Source organism: Sparus aurata, chromosome 22, assembly GCF_900880675.1.
Source record: "Sparus aurata chromosome 22, fSpaAur1.1, whole genome shotgun sequence".
Lineage (NCBI taxonomy): Eukaryota > Metazoa > Chordata > Actinopteri > Spariformes > Sparidae > Sparus > Sparus aurata.
The window spans coordinates 17,700,511-17,722,763 of NC_044208.1; the positions used below are offsets into that span (position 1 = coordinate 17,700,511).

General features: G+C 39.6%; 1 protein-coding gene across 13 annotated transcripts in view; it reads left to right on the forward strand.

The window, feature by feature from the left end:
* The window catches only part of otofa (otoferlin a), a 105,610-nt gene that overhangs the window by 21,125 nt on the left and 62,232 nt on the right, over positions 1–22,253 (forward strand). For all 13 annotated transcript variants that reach the window (XM_030404790.1, XM_030404792.1, XM_030404801.1 and 10 more), the window contains one exon: positions 6,337–6,425. In XM_030404790.1, coding sequence (XP_030260650.1) covers positions 6,337–6,425 — 89 coding nt within the window. The remainder of the gene's footprint in view (positions 1–6,336; positions 6,426–22,253) is intronic.

The window sequence follows — 22,253 nt, forward strand, 5'->3', positions numbered from 1 at the left end:
GGTGCTGTAATAGCCAAACTTATCATTTTATATTATTAGAATAAACCCAATAATTGATGAATTAGACTGATAAAGTGATGATCATGTATTGATTGTTGTAATATTATAATGAGGTGTATGTACATGGTTGTCCAATTGTAAAGCAGGTGTATTGATTAATGATTTTAGTATAAAAATGGATCTCCTAAGAACAATGGAAACTATGAACAGTGTTTAAAAGTACCTTTAGATATTTGATGCTTTTATTTTCCAAAGGGAGGACAGAAAATACGGAGAGAGATGAAACAAAGGTCGCAGATACAAGTTATTATCTTGTGCACATAATAACTTCTGCACACATGAAAGAAAAATATCACCTTATGGGACCCGAGTGGCTCCTCAATGAAACTCAATACTACATTGGTGAGGTAACCCTTGTTGTGGCTTGTGAAAAATATCCCTGTTTAAAAAAAACAAAGAGAGGCACCTCTACCGATTTATACTTGCTGTTGCACCGAAGGGTTTGTGAGTAAGTAGCGAGTCAAAAGGTTTCTGTGTGAGAAGAGAACGTGTGAGTGATGATCTTAAGAGTGTTGTTTCTCGTCCCTGTGGATTTATCAGCTCTCTGATAGAACACACTGTTTTTATATTAAAGCATATAATTCATGTAGCATCTCCCAAGACTTTGTGCTTTGCCGCTCCGCTTCAGAAAGTATTGACTCTGGGAGATTTGTGTCATTTTGATATAACATGCTCCATCAGCTTTATTTACTTTCATCTGTAGCCCGAAGGTCCAACCACACTCAAAAAAATGGGCCAGCATCCTATCGGTCGTTTAGTTTATCTTCACTCTGTCACTTCGTTCTCTCAACCCCCCCCAAAAAAGTTATCTACCAGCAGCCTAACAGCCTGTCGACGAGTGTATTTGTTAATGCCACAGTTGTTACCTGACAGGTGATATAGTCATCCCATTAATGTTTTATTGTTGCGACCGCGGCCACGCTGAATCAAACATAATGACTTTCCATAAATCTGTGTGCCTGGAGCCATTCAGCAGCCTGATACAGCAGAGACGTTTGGCTAAATCACATAATCATGGTATTTATTCTTGTCTGTTTTAACTACTCAGTAAAATAATGAGTAGAGGCAAGTAAAAGAAATGTGGGAATAGAGAAACTTTCTGCTGAATAACAAAGTATGAGCTTGAACTTTGTTAAACTTGGCCTCTTTTTTTTGAAAATAAGGAATATAAATGTATCGGAGAACCGCTTTGGTTGACAAATGTGAATACTTTGCAGCTTAGTGGTGCGTGGCACTATCTGAAATTGCTTTTTCTTCTGAAGAAAAATAGCACCTTTTTTCAAAATGCAGTTGTCAACATTGCGAGTGTATCGTCTGATGTTTGTGAGCCAAATCCCATTCAACTTTTTCAAAACTTGTGCGCAGCTGAGGCACAATAAACCTTCACACTTTCTCAGCTTGATGGAATTCTCTGCTCTGGTTTTGTTGGTCTGCACTGTGTGGCTATTTAAACCACTGTTAGCACTATAGTCAACATAAACAGCTTACTCCTTCCCATTGTGGATTTCTGTATGTGTGTTACTCTACAGATAAGTGGGCTTGGACCTTGCGGCAGGGAATGAAGGCATGCAAAAGTTAAGACACGTAATGGAGTGGAAGCATAAATTAAGCACATCTGTATTTGTGTCTGGAGGGATGTGTACCTGCACCATGTGTTCGTGCAGGCACAGATTAGGACTGGTTTTCTCTCTGGGGAAATTAAGAGTGGCTGCCCCCCGTCCCTGGTGTTGGAGTAAGAAAACATAATCACGTTTGCAGTGGTGTGTATGTATAATTTGAGCTCCGGCGTGTGTCATGCTCTGGTATGTGTGTATTAGACATCATTTCCTCCGTTAGCCATGCGCACTGTCATCCGTGCACCAATAACACCATGCTGGGGCCTTTCTCTTCCTCTCTGTTTTGGCTGTTGAAGCGCACTGGAGGAGATTTTGCTGTAGATGAGATGCAATGCAGCCATATTAGCTGTAATCTCAGCTAATGACCAGCGCTCTATGCAGGCTTAATGATAACAGTGAAACGCAGCTGACCGAGAACAAGTAAGATAAGAAAAGATAGCCATCAACTGGATGCATTTCATTGATGTTTGGGCCCCACTTGCCAACCCCTCTAACACAAATATACAACAGATATGTACATTACATACACATTTAGACACATCCCCACCCAGGGGCAGGGAATGCCAGTCGAATATTATCGATGTTTATTGAGTTTAAAAACAATTCATGGAGACTGATTATGCCTTGCATCACCGACCCGAAGCGTCAGCGTGTGACGACCCGGGATTGAAATCAGACTCATCAATCAACTGTAGTTGAAAGAGTTGAAAGATGGATTGTTCTGAGTCTCTCTTCTTGAGTCCCATTATGAAGCGTGTATGCGTTTGTGTTTATTTCAGCCTCTGACTGAACTCAGCACTCAAGTCCCTTCTTTTTCCCCAGTCCTCTCCTCATGTTCATGAAATAAACTTGGGGGAAATGTTGTCTAGAGCGGCGGCGATCTGCTCTGGCACACTGGGATCTGGGAGTTATGCTTTATATGGACTTTTGTATGTAATCTCGCTGCACGAAAAACTTATGTTATGTTTGCTGTGAGCACACTGGAATTATTTTCATAGGATATTATGACCAGAGAGACTTCAATAGATCTAGAGAAAAAAACTGTAATTACCAGATATTGGGAATGTGTGGTAACCCAGCAGCCTGTGAAATCAGTGCCTCTACCTTAATTACAAACTTTTAACTTAGATAATTACTTTTAATTAGTCCCTTATTCACTTCACTTTCACATCCATGCATCTGTTTCTATCATTGGTGTGTTCGTAAAGCCATGATTATTTTTTGTTTTGTTTTTGAACCAATAAAAACAAAGAAAGAAATACATTTGAAAAAAAAGAGAAGTGCAGCTAAGAAAGAAAACAGCAGTGCCGGTCGTGCCTGGCTGAAGTCAGACTGCAGGGCCTTAAGGTAGCGAGCACAGAGTGATGGTAAATGAAGTGCGCACACACACACACACACGATCCTCTAAGGCAGATCCATCCGAAGCAGGTTGGGAACCCCAGGATTCGTTAATGGGACAATCCTGATGGATCGCTTTGTCTGTCATCCTGCGGTGCTTTCCTGAACGAGAGGCCAACATCCGCAGGGGGCGAATGAGTTTTAAATCACCTGTGTGACCCCCTGCCCTCTTTCAACCTCTTTCCCAAGGTGCCATAGTACAGAGGAGAGGGCTCAGAGGTGATTTACTGAGTGGGAATCAGCATATGAATTCTTATTTTCCAACTATTTTATTTATTTTTTGGGTCCCTAACTTAATTTTGGAGCCGTGTTACAATTAATCAACACTTGAGGGCTGAGTAATACATCACAGTGCTCTGTCAGACGTAACAAATATGCATCCTCTTGTGAATAGGAACTGCTTACACCCTTCTCCAAATCAATCATAACGTCTCATAAATATTACCTCCTCGCTAGTTCACAATTGTCCGCAAATAAATGATTTTCAAAGGCCAGTCCAAGGCTCCATCTTAATTAAACTGATTCATGGTGAATGAATAATTCTGTCCGTACAGCCTGCAGGACCCGAAGGGAGCCCTGAATATATTTCCTTGTCAAGTTAAGCTTAAATTAGAAGTTTAGGGTGGGGAAGTTGGTTGTTCATGCTTGTTTACGGTAAAACCTTTGTCAGCAGTCTGAAGTTAAAAAAAATGAAGTGTGCTGAATGAACCTTGGTATGGGATCATGTCCAGTAGAAAATTAAGACAACAAAGTCAAATGTAAATTATTTGACTCTACTCTTCAGTTAACGTAGTTATTTAACTGAGTAGTTTTTGTGTCAGATAATCCGTCAAATAAATTTGTAGACTGTGATTGTATTGCTCTGTTATGTACATGCAACATCCATTGAATATATGTCCGGAATCCCTCCTCTGTGTCTGTTCCTGTTAAAGTTTTTTTTTTCCATTATAGCAAGTTTGTCCTCATATTAATCGCGTGTCTAAGGATGTTGCTCACTGTACAGCTTGTTAAGCCCACTGAGGCAATGTGATTGTGATTTTGGGTTATGCAAATAAAATTGATTTGATCTGATTTAGTTGTGTTGTTCACGCTGCCGTCTGGATAGGGATACAGAAGTCTCCACTGCCGTACCACCACACTAAAGAGCAGCTTCCTTCCTCAATTGCTTCTCCGCACTCCATTTTATGAAATAGACAAAGAATGTCCTTGTTCTAGCACTTTGCTGTACCACATTAAGAACAAGCACCTAGCTGCCATCTCTGAGAATGCCTCGCAGCCAAAGAACACATCATTGCTAGCCTGGGGGCGAAGTAAGATGCACACAGGTCCAAGGCAATATAGGGTTTAATTAGTTGGTGACAATGACAAGTATGTTATGCCATCAAGAGCTACGGTGACTAAACATATTAAAAAACACTTAAAGCAGAAGAAGGATTAGCTAGAGCTGAACCTAGTGAGGGCAGCTAGCCAGTTAGCTCTGTCCACTGACCATAGATTTGTATAGCTGAGCTAGATACCAGCTGCAAAGATGGCTAACCTACGCAAACCAATATGAATTGCTCGCCTAGCGCATAGGCCTGAAAAGGTTTTATTGTCCTCCGCGTTTACTTCCTTGTAATGCTTCCCATTAAATATGCACACTAGAGTTTCCCTGCTGACCACACTTGCTACAAACACTTTACATAATGATGACTTTGCAGGGTTTTAGATTGCTTTTCTCAGCTCGAGGAAAGTTTTACAAATACGAAACCTTCATTGATCAGAAATGTAACCTTGTTCGCAGCTCCGAGTGTCCTGTCGACAGTTTTACAGACATCTCTATTACAGCGGTGGACTGTGGGGAAAATGCTATTAGGGCTGCAAACTCGTGACTGACTTGTGATGACTTGATTCTGGACAGTTACCATGACTACCATGAGCTGTCAAGGCTCTTTAAAAGAGGAGACTTTGAAACCACCTGTTTGACGATTCAGGCTGTCATGTTATGTCTCTCTGTCACCATATTGTCTACTGTTTTTACTGCTTTTTCTATTAGTTATAAGTTGTGTGTTTTGTTTTATAAAGCACTATTTATAAATTACTGCGATCTGATATGTTGCAAATTAAGGCGACTATCATTGTTGACATAGTAGCCATAGCAGAAATGCCACATAGACATGTACTTGATGAGATAAGCGGAGTGATAACGACTCATGTCCCTATTTGACTGAACTGCTGACAAATTAAATCTCTGCTAATGAACAGACAGTTGTTAAAGTTGCTCTAATTCATACATGACAGGCCCTTATACTGTCTGCTTACTGGTGTGGAGAAAAACAGTGAAAGTACCATACTGAGTGTCTGAGCAGCCTGACAAAGCCAATTAATGAAGACATCACTGCGCAGATTTGTGGTGAAAATGATTTAGAACAGAGACGTGATTATTTCTTCCCTTTCCTGCTGAAACAACACGAAAACTGTAAAGGGAGCTAGTTGAAGTAAAAATGAAGAAGAAAATGAAAATGAGAAAGAGGCCAACGTGGGCTTTTTCTCAAGGTTATTCAAGATATTTTCGAGCTTTCATTACCATATAGTTTTGCTCGGCTGCTGCCTTTTCCCGTCTTACCAGATAGAAAAAGTAGTATATCAATATTCTGAGTTGGTGCTTTAGAGTGAATGGTGATAAATAGAACATTGTGATGTTTTATTCCTAGGTAAATCTGGTGAGGATTATTATAAACTCAATGACACTTCTAAGCAACATTGAACGCTGCTGACATGACACCAAATCTTTTTGGGGACTTAAAGGCTAATTCTGGTGTTTTATGTATCATTTTATATATATTTTGTTGTCATATTGACTAATATGCTCAAAAGGTTTTAGAATTGGTCCAGCTGATCAACCCAGCCAGCAGTCACAAAACAGGCTACAATGGTGCAGTGTAGTCTTTTGGTACGTCCTCTAAAACTGCTTGTTTTTTCCCACTTACCAGCTCAGATTGTAATTTTAAGTGTCTGACAACAATATGGAAAGGGCAATGAAGCTTTTTTTCTGGCTCATGTTTCTCTAACCAGAAACAGTGGTTATGAATTAGACCTCTTCATTAGTAAAAACTGTAAATGTATCTATGGGAGCAGGGAGGTTCTGGTCTACCGCTGCCTCAACTGGTTAGTTGACCTCACCAATGAGGTGATGTTTTCACCCGTGTCCATTTGTTTATTGGTTTGTTGGTTGGTTTGTCAGCAGGAATACAAAAAAACATCATATTCTGTCTTTTTTCAGACATTTCGATGGCCCATTGCAAGCAGACTGGATGGAAACGAGATGCTGGAGATCCAAGTATACAATTACAGCAAAGTCTTTTCCAACAGGTAAAGTATACCACCGCTGCCAGCGTGTCCCGAAACCACATTTACCACAACAAACAGCATTACAGAGCAAAGAGAGACTGTCACACAGCACGTGGTTCTCAGCTGACGGAGGATAAGCCTGCGCTCCCTGATAGCTTGTTCTAAATCGACCCAGTTGTGTGTGTAACAGGCTCCAAACCACAGAGCTGGAGGTAATGAAACACCACTACATCCTCAGTAATGGGCACATTTGTCACTTTACACTCTCCAAACAATCAGGACATGAAAAACACACAATGCTTTAGTCGACGGTCGCATCTTGATTGTGTCTGAAGCTGTAATTATCAGATTGTCAGTGTGTGTGTGTGTGTGTGTGTGTGTATGTGTGGGTGTGTGTGTGTGTGTGTGTGTGTGTGTGTGTGTGTGTCTGTGTTATACAATACTGGCTTGTCAAGTTTGTTGATGAGAATATTTGTCATTCAGATACATTTTGCTGCCATTGGTTTGTATTTCTTTACTGACATATCCTGAGTGGAGGAGGGTGTATTTCAATTATGAGCCATTTACAGTTCTAACATTAAGTGCTCTTGAGCAATACGCTGATATTAAAACCTGCTCCAAGTACCCTGCACAGCACTCTAATTACTTGTAAGAACTCATTTGTGCAGAGGCAACAGTGGAAGCTGGCTAATTAGGTTATTTCCCCCGACCCCTCCACCTCATCTTCTTTGCCGTTTTCTTGCGGTTTTTCATCATCGTTTTTCTTGCAGTTTTTTTCTTGATGCGTCGAGATCTGAAAAAACCTTAGAAGCTACAGCCAGGAAGTCTGTCCGTCTCCTGCGTCCGCAACAAATCCAATCTCATAGTTACAGCTGTGTTCATCTAGACGACTGCTTGATGTGTCCAGACTGAGGACACATTATGTCGCCCACGCAGTCATTAAAACCTAGTTTACTTGTCTCTGTGGGCGGTGATGCATGTGTGCGTACCACCATCTTTACATTTTATCTGTGTGACCTTATCTTGTCTGCCATGTATGGATGTGGTTCACTTGTGAAGATGGCTCAGAGATAAAGGCTGGTGACAGGTGTGCAGACAGATGTTGAGTCGGTTCTACATCAAGGCAGCTCTTAACTGTCATCACGATCTTTCTGGTGCCGTCGTGTGGAAGAGGAAAACAGAATCAGGACGAGAATTTCACAGTCACACACGACAATTCACAGAGAGTCAAAAAGTTTGCAACAGAAGTGGCCTGATAGGCCGACTGGCGATATCTCCGTCTTTTATATAGCCCAACAGCAGGTCAAATTATTACTTACCCCTGTGAAATAACAAATAGTAAATAATAAATAGTATCTGATAACTGGGCTGGCAAGACATTTTGTACAGACATGGATGTTACCCAGAATTGGATTATTCCTTTTCAAGTTAGTGGAGGGCTAAACTGGAAGTTAGCCACTTAGCTGGCGGAAGTCTCTAGTCTAGTCAGAGTAGGTATCCTCAAACTTTTCATCTGTCATCAGGCCAACGTTAAAATGTATTCAACACTTTGGTTTATGAGCTGCAAGACAAATGGCATTCATATCAACCTCAGCTGTAATTTAAATGCTAGCATGGCAACGTGTTAAATTTTTCTTTTACTATTTTCTTGTTCTGACACGATAAGACGCTGTCCCCAGTCTCTGCCCGGCCGTGTTGATTTTTCATTTTGTGAAAGCGAAACACTAGACCTCTTTTAATAACCGAAGAACTTCAGCAGTCTGGAACCAGGCTACATTGTGACTCTTGACTCTCATCAATGCGTACTGGAAAACCCCAAACATCAAGTACTGAGGCGAGTTAATACATATCTGAAGTTATTTTCAGCTTTGAGCACAGCAATGGTGAATTTCAGTATCACATCAGGGAATTTGAGAGAAAACCAGCAAGAAAAAAAAGAAAGACGATCGTAAACGTTGTCACTATTTTTAAACCAGACGCAATTACGAAACTTTTTCATCCCCTCACTCCACTGATTGAGAACACCACAACCATTAATGCATGCACGGTATACACAAACAGGCACTCTTGCATGCAAAGACACTTAACCCACACACATTAAGACACACACACACACATAAACACAGCCTGGCGCACAATTAGGGAGGTAAATAATTCAAGGTGAGTCATAGCTTGTGTTGTTCTCACACCTGCTCCATATGTCCACAGGCAGGGTAACTGATCTACCTCATCACTGCTGGCTCCAGCGCACTGTAAGGCCAGTGTGTCACACCCCTGCGACCGCAAGTGCGATCGCATTACCACAACACAAAGAGAAAAGCAGTGATGCATGATGGTCTGTGTGCTGTAGTGGCATATAGACCGTGTTTTATTATCTGTTTTCCCCTGTGGCCGATACGCTTTTATATTCTGCACGCTGTAGAGAACCTTGTGTGTGAGTTACTGAGCACTGGAGCACAGAGGAGGTTATATGAGCGTATGATCCAACCTGAGGTCAGTGACTCCCAGGGGGTCCATGGAGGAATACCTCGGTATTAGAACCAGAAGCAATGATGTTATTTTTTTATCAAGCTTAAGCTGGCTGAAGTCCACATTTCCATAAGCTGTCAACAAGGCCGTTATGACAGGCCTCTGTCTTGTCTCACATGACCTCTGTGAGGCTACATAGATCCGTCCTGGGAGAAATTGTTGGCATTCAAGTCACCGGAAGGGCTTCATGGGATCAAGCCCCACAGACATGTTCCTGAATCAAGGATCAATTTTGTTTTGCGAATCAATTTTGGAATGAAAATTAAAGCTCCGGGTAGTTCTCAGGCTCATTCATCTCCGGTCCTCAGCTTGGATGCCGAGACCCGCTACAGCTGCGTTTAAAGCAGCCTTAGCACTGCATTGCACTCTTAATCAATCTGAATGGGACCAGTCTGTTGATGCAGTGGAGTTGCCGATGCAGAGGGTTGGCCAAAAAAAAAATGTAACACACCATGATGTCATTTGTGGTGGAAATGACAGATCTGTGAAGTGAGCCAGATCTCATGGTTTTGTGCTTTTCACAGAGCCATTCAAATGAACAGCTTATCGTTCTTTGTTTCTTTTTTTGTTTTTTCGTGTGTTTGTGTCCATACATGCTGTACCACGTTGCTGCTGTGGCGCTGCTCCTGCTATCTCTATCTTTCTATGTTAAGTTTTCTCCTTGATAATGATCAATGATGGCTCTGATGCATCAAACAAAATGCTGGCCTTCACCTGTTTATGGTTTTTTTCCTGTCTAAAATATCCTACCGATAAAGACATGGAAGCTGTTGTGAGCTGAGGGAATGATGTTGCTGGGATTATCCACAGATCGTGTTTGTCATAGTTTGAGTTTTTAGTTTCCTGAATTTCCTGGGAAAAAAAAAAAATAGATTAGGGCCTCACTGCTCACTCAGGCTGTGTCGTTGCTTGAACGTGTTTGCACGGGTACCAAAATCAAAAGTAGCATGTTGCATAAAGCTAACCAAACAGAAACAGAAAACTAAAAGAAACACGATAATAGGTGAACTTACACTGTAAAAAATGTCTGTAGAAATTACGGTAAAAAACTGTCAATAGCAACAGTAAAATACCGTAAAATAAAAAATTGTATATCACTGTAGTAAATACATTAAAGAAATGTATTTACACAAAGAATTACCGTAAATCAAGAAACAGTAAATAACTTAAATTTTACGGCCTTACTAAGTAGAAAATATGGAATTTACTGTGAATGTTATAAAAAGTTTGCTAAATTCACGGTAAAATACCATAATGTCACAAGCGTGTAATTACCCTAAAATTGACGGTATCATTCTGTCTGAATTACAGATTTTGCTGATGTTTACGTTTAAATTTACGGTACACAACCATTAAATCATACCATCATTTGTATAGAAAGTAGAATGTTAAAAAGTATGGTATATTTAAGCAATACATCATGACAGGCCGTGGTATGTGCTTATTATATCACAGTTAAGGGGCATTGTTCGGGCCGACACAAAGCACTAAATGCAATAGAAAACTATAAATGTTGTATTATTGTCAAAACACAGTGAATTAAGATAAGATTAACTTTATTGTCCCACAGGAAAACATAGGCCTACAACAATCGTTAGAGTTTATCATATAGAGTTTTATTGCAGCATTGTGAACACATCCTTTTTGAATAATATGGAAGTCCATTTCCGCCACTTGATGAAAAAAAATTATGAGATACTAAGTCAAAATTATGAGATAGCTAAGTCAAAGTATCTCATAATTTTTGTCAATTGGCGGAAATGGGCTTCCATAAAAAAATAGTATATTTTATTTTATATCTTTCTTTTGTATAGTGAAAACACGATTTCTATTTTTATTTTATTCTTGTACATGTCCTTTTTTTATTATATGTAAAACATGACAATGAAAACGTTGTTGTGTTTGTAGTTGTTCGTGTCAATAAAGCTTTATTGAATAGAGGAGAGAGACACAGAGAAAGACAGAGAGAGAGAGAGAAAGAGAGAGAGAGAGAGAGAGAGAGAGAGAGAGAGATGACCGCTGAGTTAACGGAAGCTAGAAATTTTGAATTTCAGTTCACCGCCATTGCTTCGCGCCCACAGGAGCAGTGTTTGTTGTTGTGACAGAGAGACAGACACACAGACACACAGCTAGATAGCTAGATAGATAGATAGATAGATAGATAGATACAGACAGACAAGACAGAAAGAGAGAGAGAGAGAGAGAGAGAGAGAGAGAGGACCGCGAGTTAACGGAAGCTTGAAATTTCAGGTCACCGCCATTTCTTCGCGCCCACAGGAGCAGAGTCTCTTCTTCAGGTAAGCACATTCACAGCTCATTGAGACTGTCTGATTAACGTTAGCTAGCCGCAGAGCCACGTTAGCTCTTATTTGTTGACTTTCAAGCAGAGGAGTTCAGGTAGCTATATCTTAAAGGTTGCTGGACATGTCACTATCTGCTTTTTGCCGAATAAAAGAGTCACTTAAGGGCTCTGAGAAGTCGCTAACGTTACAGCTAACGTTGCTAATGCTAGAAAAATGTTTAGCTGTAACTTCTGTAGCAAGTCGGTTAAGACTTTGATAATGGAGAAACTGGTTTACTCTTAATGAAAGATGATACAAGGAGACTTGGATGTATTACGAAGGAAACATTTATTGACACTTGATCTAGGCGAATTCAAAGATAACATAACAAGTGAGAATGATCCCTTTAACACCTTAGACATACATTTTTTTTAACAAATAATTTCACCTTCTCCACAGCACGGTGCAGCTGGATAATGTAAGGCAATCAACTTTGCAGGAATGCGGTATGGCCAGTACTCTGATTCGTCGTCATCGTTATCAGCACTCAGCTTCAGTGAGTACATTTAAATAGATTGGCTTCTGAACTGGTGCTGCCATTAAATGTTTTTGTTTCTTCATACCTGTCAAATACTTACATGGCCACATCAATAATTATGTCTCCCATATATGTCTACTACCCTGTTATCTGGAGTTCCTTAAGGGTAAATCCTCGGAACTATCCTTAAAAAAATCAAAATCACTGATTCGATGTCAAATCCAAAGGATTGTGTGTTTTCAGCTGTAGTCACTCTCCACAGTTTCTCCCTCAGTCTCTCTCAATCTATTAGATCTGCTAAATCTGTTAACCGTTTTAAGCGCCTCCTGAAATCATATTTATAGGATGGCCTTTTTATGAGATTTTTTAAACCTACTCTTCATTCACCATTTAATTTTTTTTCTGTTCCAACTTCTTTAATTAATGTTTTGTTTTTTGTTGTTGTTGTTGCGGGAAGCACTTTGCAACAGTGTAAGTGCTATATAATAATAATTATCATTATTATCATTAACAATGTTTTCTTTGTTGTCTTTCTTTGTCTGGTTGCAGTGAGATTCATGCCAGTCCACAGTAAACACCTGATTGAAGACTGCTGGTGAATTTTCAAGCAGGAATGATGACAACACCTGCCCAAAGTTCCAGTTTCCTTAACATTGTAACATGTCTGTATGAGACTCTGTCCCACCTGTCTTCAGTCAAGTCTGGACCCAATGACTCAAACACCAGTCTTGTCAAGGCTAATTAGAGGTAAGCTATGGTTTATGTCAGTGTAGCAAATGAGTAGATGCAAGCACTCAAACTACACTCAATCGACAAGATGCGTATCCACTGGGCCAGCGGGGTGAAAACTTATGGCAGTGCAGCAGAGGCAGCCAACGACCTGCGGGCAAGAGGACACGACGTGGACAACACGGGGACCAGCAGCGGAGGAGCGACGCTCGTTGAGAGGCTCCAGTCGACTGGTACCGCGACATGGAAACAAACCGGGAGTGGACGCACCGCAGAGACCAGCAAACGCGTGCGAAGACAGCTGGAAGTTTTTCAACTGAGGGGAAACAACACAGGATGAGTACATACAGGCTGAGTAAAGATGGACATGAGGAATATACCACTTAGCTGAGGGTATAGTTTTCGTTGGTGTGGCGGGTTTTAGTTAAATAGACTGTTGGCGTAGGGGAGACTGAAGCGCAGCTGCAAGGACTGGTATGGGTATATTGACCCTACCTGGGTTAAATCTCATTACTGGATGGGGGCCCTTGCTTTATGCAAGGTCATCCCCCTCAAACCAAAAAGAGAGTCAGCAGAAGAGGAGGGTTGTTGACATCTCTTTATGGAGGTCACGTTTTTTGTTCACAGTTCAAATAAGTTACAAACAGTTATTGAAAATATTGAAAGTTCATGTATGTTTAACTGAAAGCCTGTTGATGAATCTTCATAAGGTTAACACAACAAAAGTGATTTATGGACACCAAAGAAGTTATTAAGATTCTCTCTTTGAATGTCAATGGCCTAGGAAACCCAGTCAAAAGAGCTAAAATAATGACCAAGCTTAAAAAAGAAAAGACGCAAATAAACTTTCTACAGGAAACTCATCTCACTAAAGCAGAACATGAGAAATTAAAGAAATTTGGTTACAAGAATACCTTTTACAGCTCATATACTAATGCTCGGAAAAGAGGAGTAGCAATACTCATGTCTAACGTAATTAAATTTGAGTGCATAAAGGAAATAAAAGACAAAGAAGGAACCTATATTATTGTAAAAGGGAAAATAGACCAAATAATAATAACATTGGTAAATATATATGCCCCTCCTGGGAGTAATAAAGATTATTTTAAGTCTCTATTTGACACCATTGCACTAGAGGCTGAGGGCATATGTATATGTGGGGGAGACCTTAATGTGTTAATGGACCATGATATGGACACAACTAGTCTTAAGAGAAATAAAAAATCTATTATAAAACTGGTCAGGAATACATGGGGGGAGATGGGGTTTTTCGACGTATGGAGAGATCTACATCCACTACGGAGGGATTTCAGTCATTACTCAGAGTCACATTCTGTTTACTCCAGGATTGATTATTTTTTTATGCAGACAGAAAATAGAGACATGATACAAGATTGTTGGATTGGTGTGGCAGATGTGTCCGACCATAGTGCCATATATTTGAAGATACACTTGAACTGTAGACAGAAAGATACAGTATGGAGGTTGAATGTGGGGATATTAAACAATAAATCAGTGGTTGAGCAAATCAGGGCAGACATACGGACTTATTTGAAGGAAAACGATAACGGGGAAACAGATCCAGCTATACTGTGGGATGCTTTAAAAGCGGTGATAAGGGGAAAACTGATTGCAATTACTAGTAATCTCAAAAGAGAAAGAATAAAACAATATAAAAATTATATAGAGGAATTGAGAGATTTGGAACAGAAACACAAGGGAAACAGAAAAGTTGACCCAAAAGTTAACAAACGAATGAATGAGGTGAGGAAAGAAATTAACAATCTACTCCAGCATGAAGTAGAAACAAAAGCAAGATATTTAAAACAGAACTATTATGAATCAGGTCCCAAAGCAATAAAATTGTTGGCGAGACGCTTACGGAAACAACAAGCAGAAACCACAGTCAATAAAATATATGACCCAAAAACAAACAAACCCAAATATAAACCAAAAGAAATTGAAAATATTTTTAGAGAATATTACAAAGAACTCTATTCTGAGTCACCAGCTTCGAATCAGGAAGATATTAAAACTTTCCTTGACTCCCTGGACCTACCTTCAATAGGCTCAAAACAAAATGAACAGATAACAGCAAAGATAACAATCAACGAAATCCGGGAAGCAATTGGCAAATTAAAATCAAATAAGGCACCTGGTAGCGATGGTTTCACTTCCGAGTGGTACAAAAAGTTTAGTGAAGAACTAACACCACTACTTCACAGGACTTTCAATTGGGTTATGGGTGAGGACAGGATTCCACCCTCCTGGACTGAAGCAATCATTTCAGTTCTCCCCAAACCCCTAAAAGACAAGAACTATTGCCAAAATTATAGACCGATATCAGTGTTGAATGTTGATTACAAAATGTACACTTCAATTATATCAAATAGACTCCAAAGTTTTATACCAGACCTGATAGACGAGGATCAATGTGGGTTTGTTAGGGATAGACAAACGCAAGATAGTATCAGAAGAACATTACATATTATACATAAAATACACAAAGACACTATACCAGCTGCTTTGATTAGCTTAGATGCAGAAAAAGCATTCGACAGAGTCAATTTGGAATTTTTATATTTTACTCTGGAAAAATTTGGATTCAATACTAAGTCAATTCAATGCATCAGGTCTATCTATAGCAAGCCCACAGCTAGGGTAAAAGTCAATGGCTCTCTGTCAGGAAGATTTATTCTGGAGAGAGGAACTAGACAGGGCTGTTGTCTTAGTCCAACACTGTTTGCCTTATACATTGAGCCATTGGCCCAGATGGTGAGACAAGACCCCTCAATAAATGGCATAGATATAAATAAACAAAAACATGTAATAGGGCTGTTTGCTGACGATATAATAATTTATTTAAAAAACCCACTTAATTCATTTAAGCAGCTTACACAAACCCTAGAAATTTTTGGTTTGTATTCAGGTTATAAAGTAAATATACTTAAAACTCAAGTCCTCATGTTCAACTGTTCACCAAACCAAGAACTAAAGGAATGGCAGATAAATTGGGCTGCCAAATCAATCAAATATTTGGGCATAAACATAACTAAAGACCTTTCCAAACTATATAGAAGCAACTATGAACACATTGACAAAAACATAAGGGAAGATATTGACAGATGGATCACTTACCCAATGGGATTAATCGATAGGATTAACGTGGTAAAAATGAACATCTTGCCACGTTTACTGTATGTGTTTTTATCTTTACCAGTACATATATCAAAAGACCAGTTTCATAAATGGGATAAATGTATATCAAGATTTGTGTGGGGAGGTAAACGTCCCAGAATACGCTATACCACCCTTCAATTACCTAAAGACAAAGGGGGAATGGCACTCCCAAATTTAAAAGAGTATTTTCATGCCGCGCAACTACGTAACCTAATTTGCTGGTGTGATGAAGGATATGTAGCTCGATGGAAAGATATTGAAATTTCTATACACAAAAACCCAATTCAAACAAATCTAGGGGAAACTGAACCCCCTACTTTCATAAGAGGGGAACATAACTTTAACCCAGTGATATCCTGTACTTTAGATATATGGTACTCCACAGTGAAACAATTAAAAATAGGTAAAGAAATCAGTCTATTAAAATGGGTTGCATTTGACGACAAATTTGCACCAAGAAAATTTGATGAGACATTTAAACATTGGGCAGAAAAGGGAATTACAGCCATATGCACAACTTTAAAAAAGGGTGTAATGAAAAGCTTTCAGGAACTAAAAAATGAACATAATCTAACTAATCAGGATTTATTTAGATACCTGCAATTAAGGGATTATTATATAAAAAATATCAAAACAAATGAGGATAAAATTCATCCTATCATAAAACTATTGGTTAAGGCATATAGTCATCCTATCCCAAAAGCAGTATCTGTTTTATATGGCTGCTTAATGGAATCTAAAATAGAGTCAACATTATATGTTAAAGCCAAGTGGGAAAGAGAGCTGGGTGGGGAGATTCCAGAAGGGACATGGCATGATTTGTGGAAAGCACACCAAACTACTACACAGTCACTGAGATGGAGAGAATTTAATTGGAAGAATCTAATTCGATATTTTATCACACCTAGAATCAAAAGCAAACAGTTGGGTACTCACCAGCCATGCTGGAGACTGTGTAATGACATAGATTCAGACCACACACACATTTTTTGGAAATGCACAAATATACAGCCCTTCTGGGGGAATGTTCACTCAGTTCTCTGCAATGTGCTGGGATATGTTATTCCTAAGTCTTGTCTTGTTCTGTACCTCGGACATTTGGATGGATCGGTGCATATAGGAGACCAATATCTGATTAAGATTCTTTTGGTGGCTGGGAAAAAGGCCATTACTAAAAACTGGCTCAAGACTGACCCCCCTTGTAACAAACAATGGATGTCAATTATAGACGATATACAAGCGATGGAACATCTCACATACAAGTTGAAAGTGAAAGAACACCTATTTGCTAAAAGATGGGAGAAATGGTTATTATATAAGGAGAGACTTGACTCTATATAATTATATACAGGCTCTGTTCTTGATGATTGTATTTTATGTTTGTTTGTTTTTTGTTCTTTATTGTTCTCTATAATCCAGAGGGGATTGTATTGCAATGCATTGTTAACATTGATAACTAAAACAAATAAATAAAAATTGATAAAAAAAAAAAAAAACTACACTCAATCGATCTCCCTCAAGTGAACGGTGCCAACAGCTTCATACAAACATACAGTAGAAAAAAAAAAAATCAGTATTATGGACAGGATTCAGGATTTAGGCTGCAATTCGACAAGGGTGAAACAAATAGTGATGATCACTTAGTCCTAAAAAAAGTGACTGTTTCTACTTTTCACACTAATACAATAAAATAAATGAAATACTCCTGATGACCTGCAAAACTATATTCCAGAGTACTGGTTTCATTCTATGTATAGCTCATTGGAGCTCAGTTTAACAGCAGAAGGCTGAATTTATCTCTGTAGGCATCATGCTCAGGCACTGCATCAATCTAACCTTTGCTTTGTTTCTTTTTTCTGGCTGCAGAGAGGATCATGCCAGTCTACAGTGGACACCAGATGGACAACACATGAGTCTTCAAGCAGAACTGGTGACTGCTGAATGCTTTAAGTTCCAGTTTCTTGAACACCATCTCCATGTTAAGAGCCCTCTTCAGCCAAGTCTGGACTCAGTGACTCATTAGTGTTGATCAACACAGGGCAAGTGGCTCCTTTTTTCATGACGTTTATTTCTTCTACCATGGACTATCCTTCATATGTATGGACACACACTGTCTTTTGAAGATGTCAACACTGCCTTGTGAGTATACTGGACAAGTTCTGTTTTTCAAAGAGAATGTGTATATGCAAAGAGATGTTCTTAAAGTTTATCAATTATAGTCTGTACTTTGGTTTACAATGGGCTTAATTGGTTATTTCCTTTATAATTTACCATTTGCATTTGCTGACTGTAAAATCTACGCCAACAAACTGTAATTCCATGTGTGTTGTACCATATTTTTTACGGTGAAATTCTGGCAACCACAGCTGCCAGTATTTTACCGTAGTTGAACTTTGCAATAAAATACCGTAATATATCTTACAGTTTTACCTTGTTTTTTCACTGATGGACTGTAATTAGTTTTACATTATATGTGTTATTTTTAAAAGAATTTACCGTAAACAGGTTTATATGATAACTGTTATTTTTACAGCAAATTACCGTAAACAAATAACAGTTCTCTAATGTGAAATTTACAATTACATTGTGACCGTATTTTCTACGGTAAAGTTCTGGCAACCACAGCTGCCAGTATTTTACCGTAAATTCTACAGAATTTTTTTTACAGTGTAGTATGAAAACGATAACTGAACAGTACAACAGAATGTTCCGAGCAGCTCATGAATCCTGCTGCATTTTAAACATTACACAAGGCTGTATCCCTCTGCTTTGAGTTTACTACTTTGAATTTATTGTACCATACAATAAATGGTGGTGAAAGTTTTGCACAATGGTTAAAACTAAGTACGACAAAAGTGCCGTGTCACAGTTTTATAAACGACCGTGGAGGGTTATGGGGGTTTTTTATAGGCTGTCAAATTTGCAGACCTGAGTGTTATGTCATTGTTTGAACATGGGCTTGTGTTCTGAACACCTGCAACAGTAAGAGGCCGCTGACTGAAGATCGTGTGGCTCAAATCGACACTAAAAGTTCTGCAGTGTCACCAACTGCCTGTTCATAAATGGGCTCCACACTCAACAGGAAAAACTGTTTAAGTAATGAAAGGGATGAAACACTGGTGGCTAAATGTAGCAAGCAATGTAAATAGGCCTAACACAGTTTATGTGTCTCTAAATTTAAAAGCCTGAATGGCTGCTGACTTCAGCCTGAAAGCTTTTTGGTTAAGACCAAGTAAAGAACAGTGCAATAGGTCAGGCATAATTAACCAAAAGAAAGAAATACGTTGGTGGAAAGAGCTCATTCATTAACTCTGAAATAGGAGCTATTACACAATATTTCATGCTATTAAATGTGGTGTGTGTCCCAACTACAGTCCTTCCCCCCTCAGGCAGTGAAAAAGTCAGAAGTTCTCTGTTGTGAATGATTCTTTTTAGATAAGCCTGCCTACAGTAATACATGGAGTAATTCTGCACTATATTTATGTAGTATTGTGTAATTCTTGGCAGTATAGCACCAAAGAAACAGCCCCAGTTGTAATGAGACAATTAATATGAGATAGATGAAGATGAGTTTACCAGCCCAAGATTATTATTAAACAACGTATGAAAGACTAAAGTCCAACTGTTCTGTGGTTTCATCTGAATGTCACTGATCAATCGGACAGAACCGTACGTGTTTTAAAATTCTGCTGGTACACAAGCTCTGCAAGCTCCATTGAAATACATATAAAGATCTGCAACACTTTTGAAGTGCTTTCTCTGTTCTGTGTTCAAAGTGAGTAGTCAATATCAGTGTGTTTGGCTTTTTGACTTTTTCACTGTTTTATCTTAGAAACTGGCTCAGAGTTTTACTGCAGACAGGTTCCTCTGAGGAAAGATAAGACTGCCTTCCCCCTTCTTGATTTCAGCACTAAATCAAATTACCCCATTACCAATTTATTGTGTTTCATTCGCGGGTGTCTGTTTATCTTTACGGTTTTCATTGGAAGCCCGTCAGCAGTGTTTTTCTGGCTCCAGAAGAAGGTTTTATAATCCTGTCATTCTGTACACGGACTCAGCAATTTGTTGCTTAGTCTGAAAATGTAAGCTTAAACATAAACCTGTTCCTCTGTTGAATTTTATCTTGGCTTTCTCTCTTGCCTGAAGCGCTGGAATGAACACTGCAGACTTGTACCTTTTATTATTTACGTAATATTTTATTTCACCAGATGCACATTTTCGTTTATTTAGATTCTCGACCACTGGATGGTTTGCCATGAAATGTGGCACAGACATTCACATCCTACAAGGGATGAATTTGAGCTCCGGACAGATCTTCAATATTTGGTTTTACTCCATGCAAAATATCTGCAGATCAAATGACATTCACTTCAGCTTTAGGTGTACTGTGTCTTTATTGTTATTATAGCAAATGTAGGCATGTTAACATACATAACTATACATGACGAATGTGGTAAATATTAAACCTGCTAAGCTTGAGTATTCTTTAGCTTGGATCACTTTGCCCAAATGCAGCCTCACAGAGCTGCAGGCACGACCATTGACTTTGACTTTTGTCATTACATTGACAGCTGTATTGAGGATGAAAGCTTTTCCTATTGTGGGTCGATAAACAAACTAGAATGGCACTCACTAGAGCGCATACCTCCATCATGGCTCAACAATCCCCTTTAATTCAGACTGTTTTTAAGGATTGGCCTGTGAACAATATCATCGTCAGTCGTCGTGGCTGACAGTCATCCCCCAAAGACGTGATCATCGTAACATCATGATTTAAAAGGTGCCCCACCAGGGCACGATGAAGTAGTGTGTCCCCTCAGAGTTGCCGTAGGGCAGAGATGTTGGCGATTGCGACATGTGAGACGGAAAATTAAAAGAAGTTAGTTGGTGCATCTCCATGTCTTGGGGCAGTGGTTCCTCTCTGTGGACCGCTGTTAGTGTTTCTCTCAATCGTGCCGTTGTTATTGTGTTTACTTGCTGAGCTTCCTCAGAACAGCTAGCTGGCTAATCTTTCTTTCAAGCTAGTGAGGCTGAACACAGCTATGTTACAGACATGTTGAGGGGATACGAGCATATGGTTGCATGTCGGTGATGAAGGGAGACAGTTTTCTGGACGGAGAACGATCCACCATCCAAGTATTTGAGTATTTCGTGTGTTCCTGCTGACAAACCAGTGTACCACAGACACGGGTCAAAACATAACCTCCTTGGTGGAGGCAATAAGGCCGGACGGTACTTTATTCATTGCTTCTGTCAATCTGTTCATCGTCCCATTCTTCCTCTTGTATACTCAGAGGAGTTTGTGTTGCTGCTTCGGCTTCAACAAATCTGTCTTGCGCTTCAGGTGCTACTGTCGATGATGTGCAGCTGTTTATCATCATAGATCTAGTGAGCTGCAAATCAATGAGCAGGATGGCTTTATGACAATATTGGATTTTTTGATCATTTTTGTGTGGTGAAGCGCTGGTATAGGTGATCCGCCGTTCGATAAGATACAGTCAATCAATGCAGTGATATTAAAAACAGACACCGGGCACTCTTTCATGTAAATGCAGTAAACTGATGGACACTACACTGAACTAAATGTTGTGTTTCCTGCCAAAGATCATAAAAAAACCCACCTGCCTCTCACTTTCCCACAGACCCGGCATGTGAATAAACCAAGCGTGCATCATATCGTGTTTACATGTGATCTTTTATAATAATTTCGTCCGTCACCACAGCCGCCATGAAGCCGCAACAATGAGGCACAATACTGCATCTGACCACACGCACAGATGTGATGGACACCAATTGTACAAAACACGAGTCTTAATAGCTTTTTCTATTACTTGCAGTTAAAGGATTGTGTTGTGCTTATGTGTGTGTGTGTCTGCATGCTCGAGTATTGATTGTGTCCATGCAGATCAATAGATATATATCCTTGAAAACCAGTGAACACCAGTCTGCCGAATCCTCTCGTGTTTAATATGATTGTAGGCCCGCTGATATCGACATAGCGCTTGGCTTCTCCTCGGCTCATCAAAGGCCAGATCACATGTACCTGTCGGCCACGACGTTTCCATTTCACACCGTCCTCCAGTTGAGTTACCGGCAGCTGTGCTGGATTAGCACAACTGTGAGGAAAAAAGCCCTGTTTGACTTAGGGGTGGGAAAATAAAAATATTTTGCATTTCAAAGCTCCTGAAATTCACCTGAGCTGGAGATTTCGTCATAGTCACGCGTCGATTTTGTAAAAAAAGAAAAGCAACTGGAGGGCTGACACAGAAAAAATAAAACAAATTGAAAGGGAAGGGAGCTCTAAATTATAAAGCAGATGAAAGTAAATTGTTTGCAGAACTTCAATCAATAATGAATGCCACCTTTTGAAGTGCTAAAAAGTGAGCCAGAACATGATAGGCCCTGCTCGGTTCAATTATTCAGCGCTTGTACACACGTTACAATGGCTGAAAGGAAATGACAGACCATTTGCTTTCCTAAGTAGCTCTGGACATATTGATCTCCGCTGACCAGGGAAGTAAGAGCCAATTGTACAGTGTGGCTGGGGGGGGGGGGGTCTTCGGTGTTATTGCTCAGAGGGAAAAAGTTCAC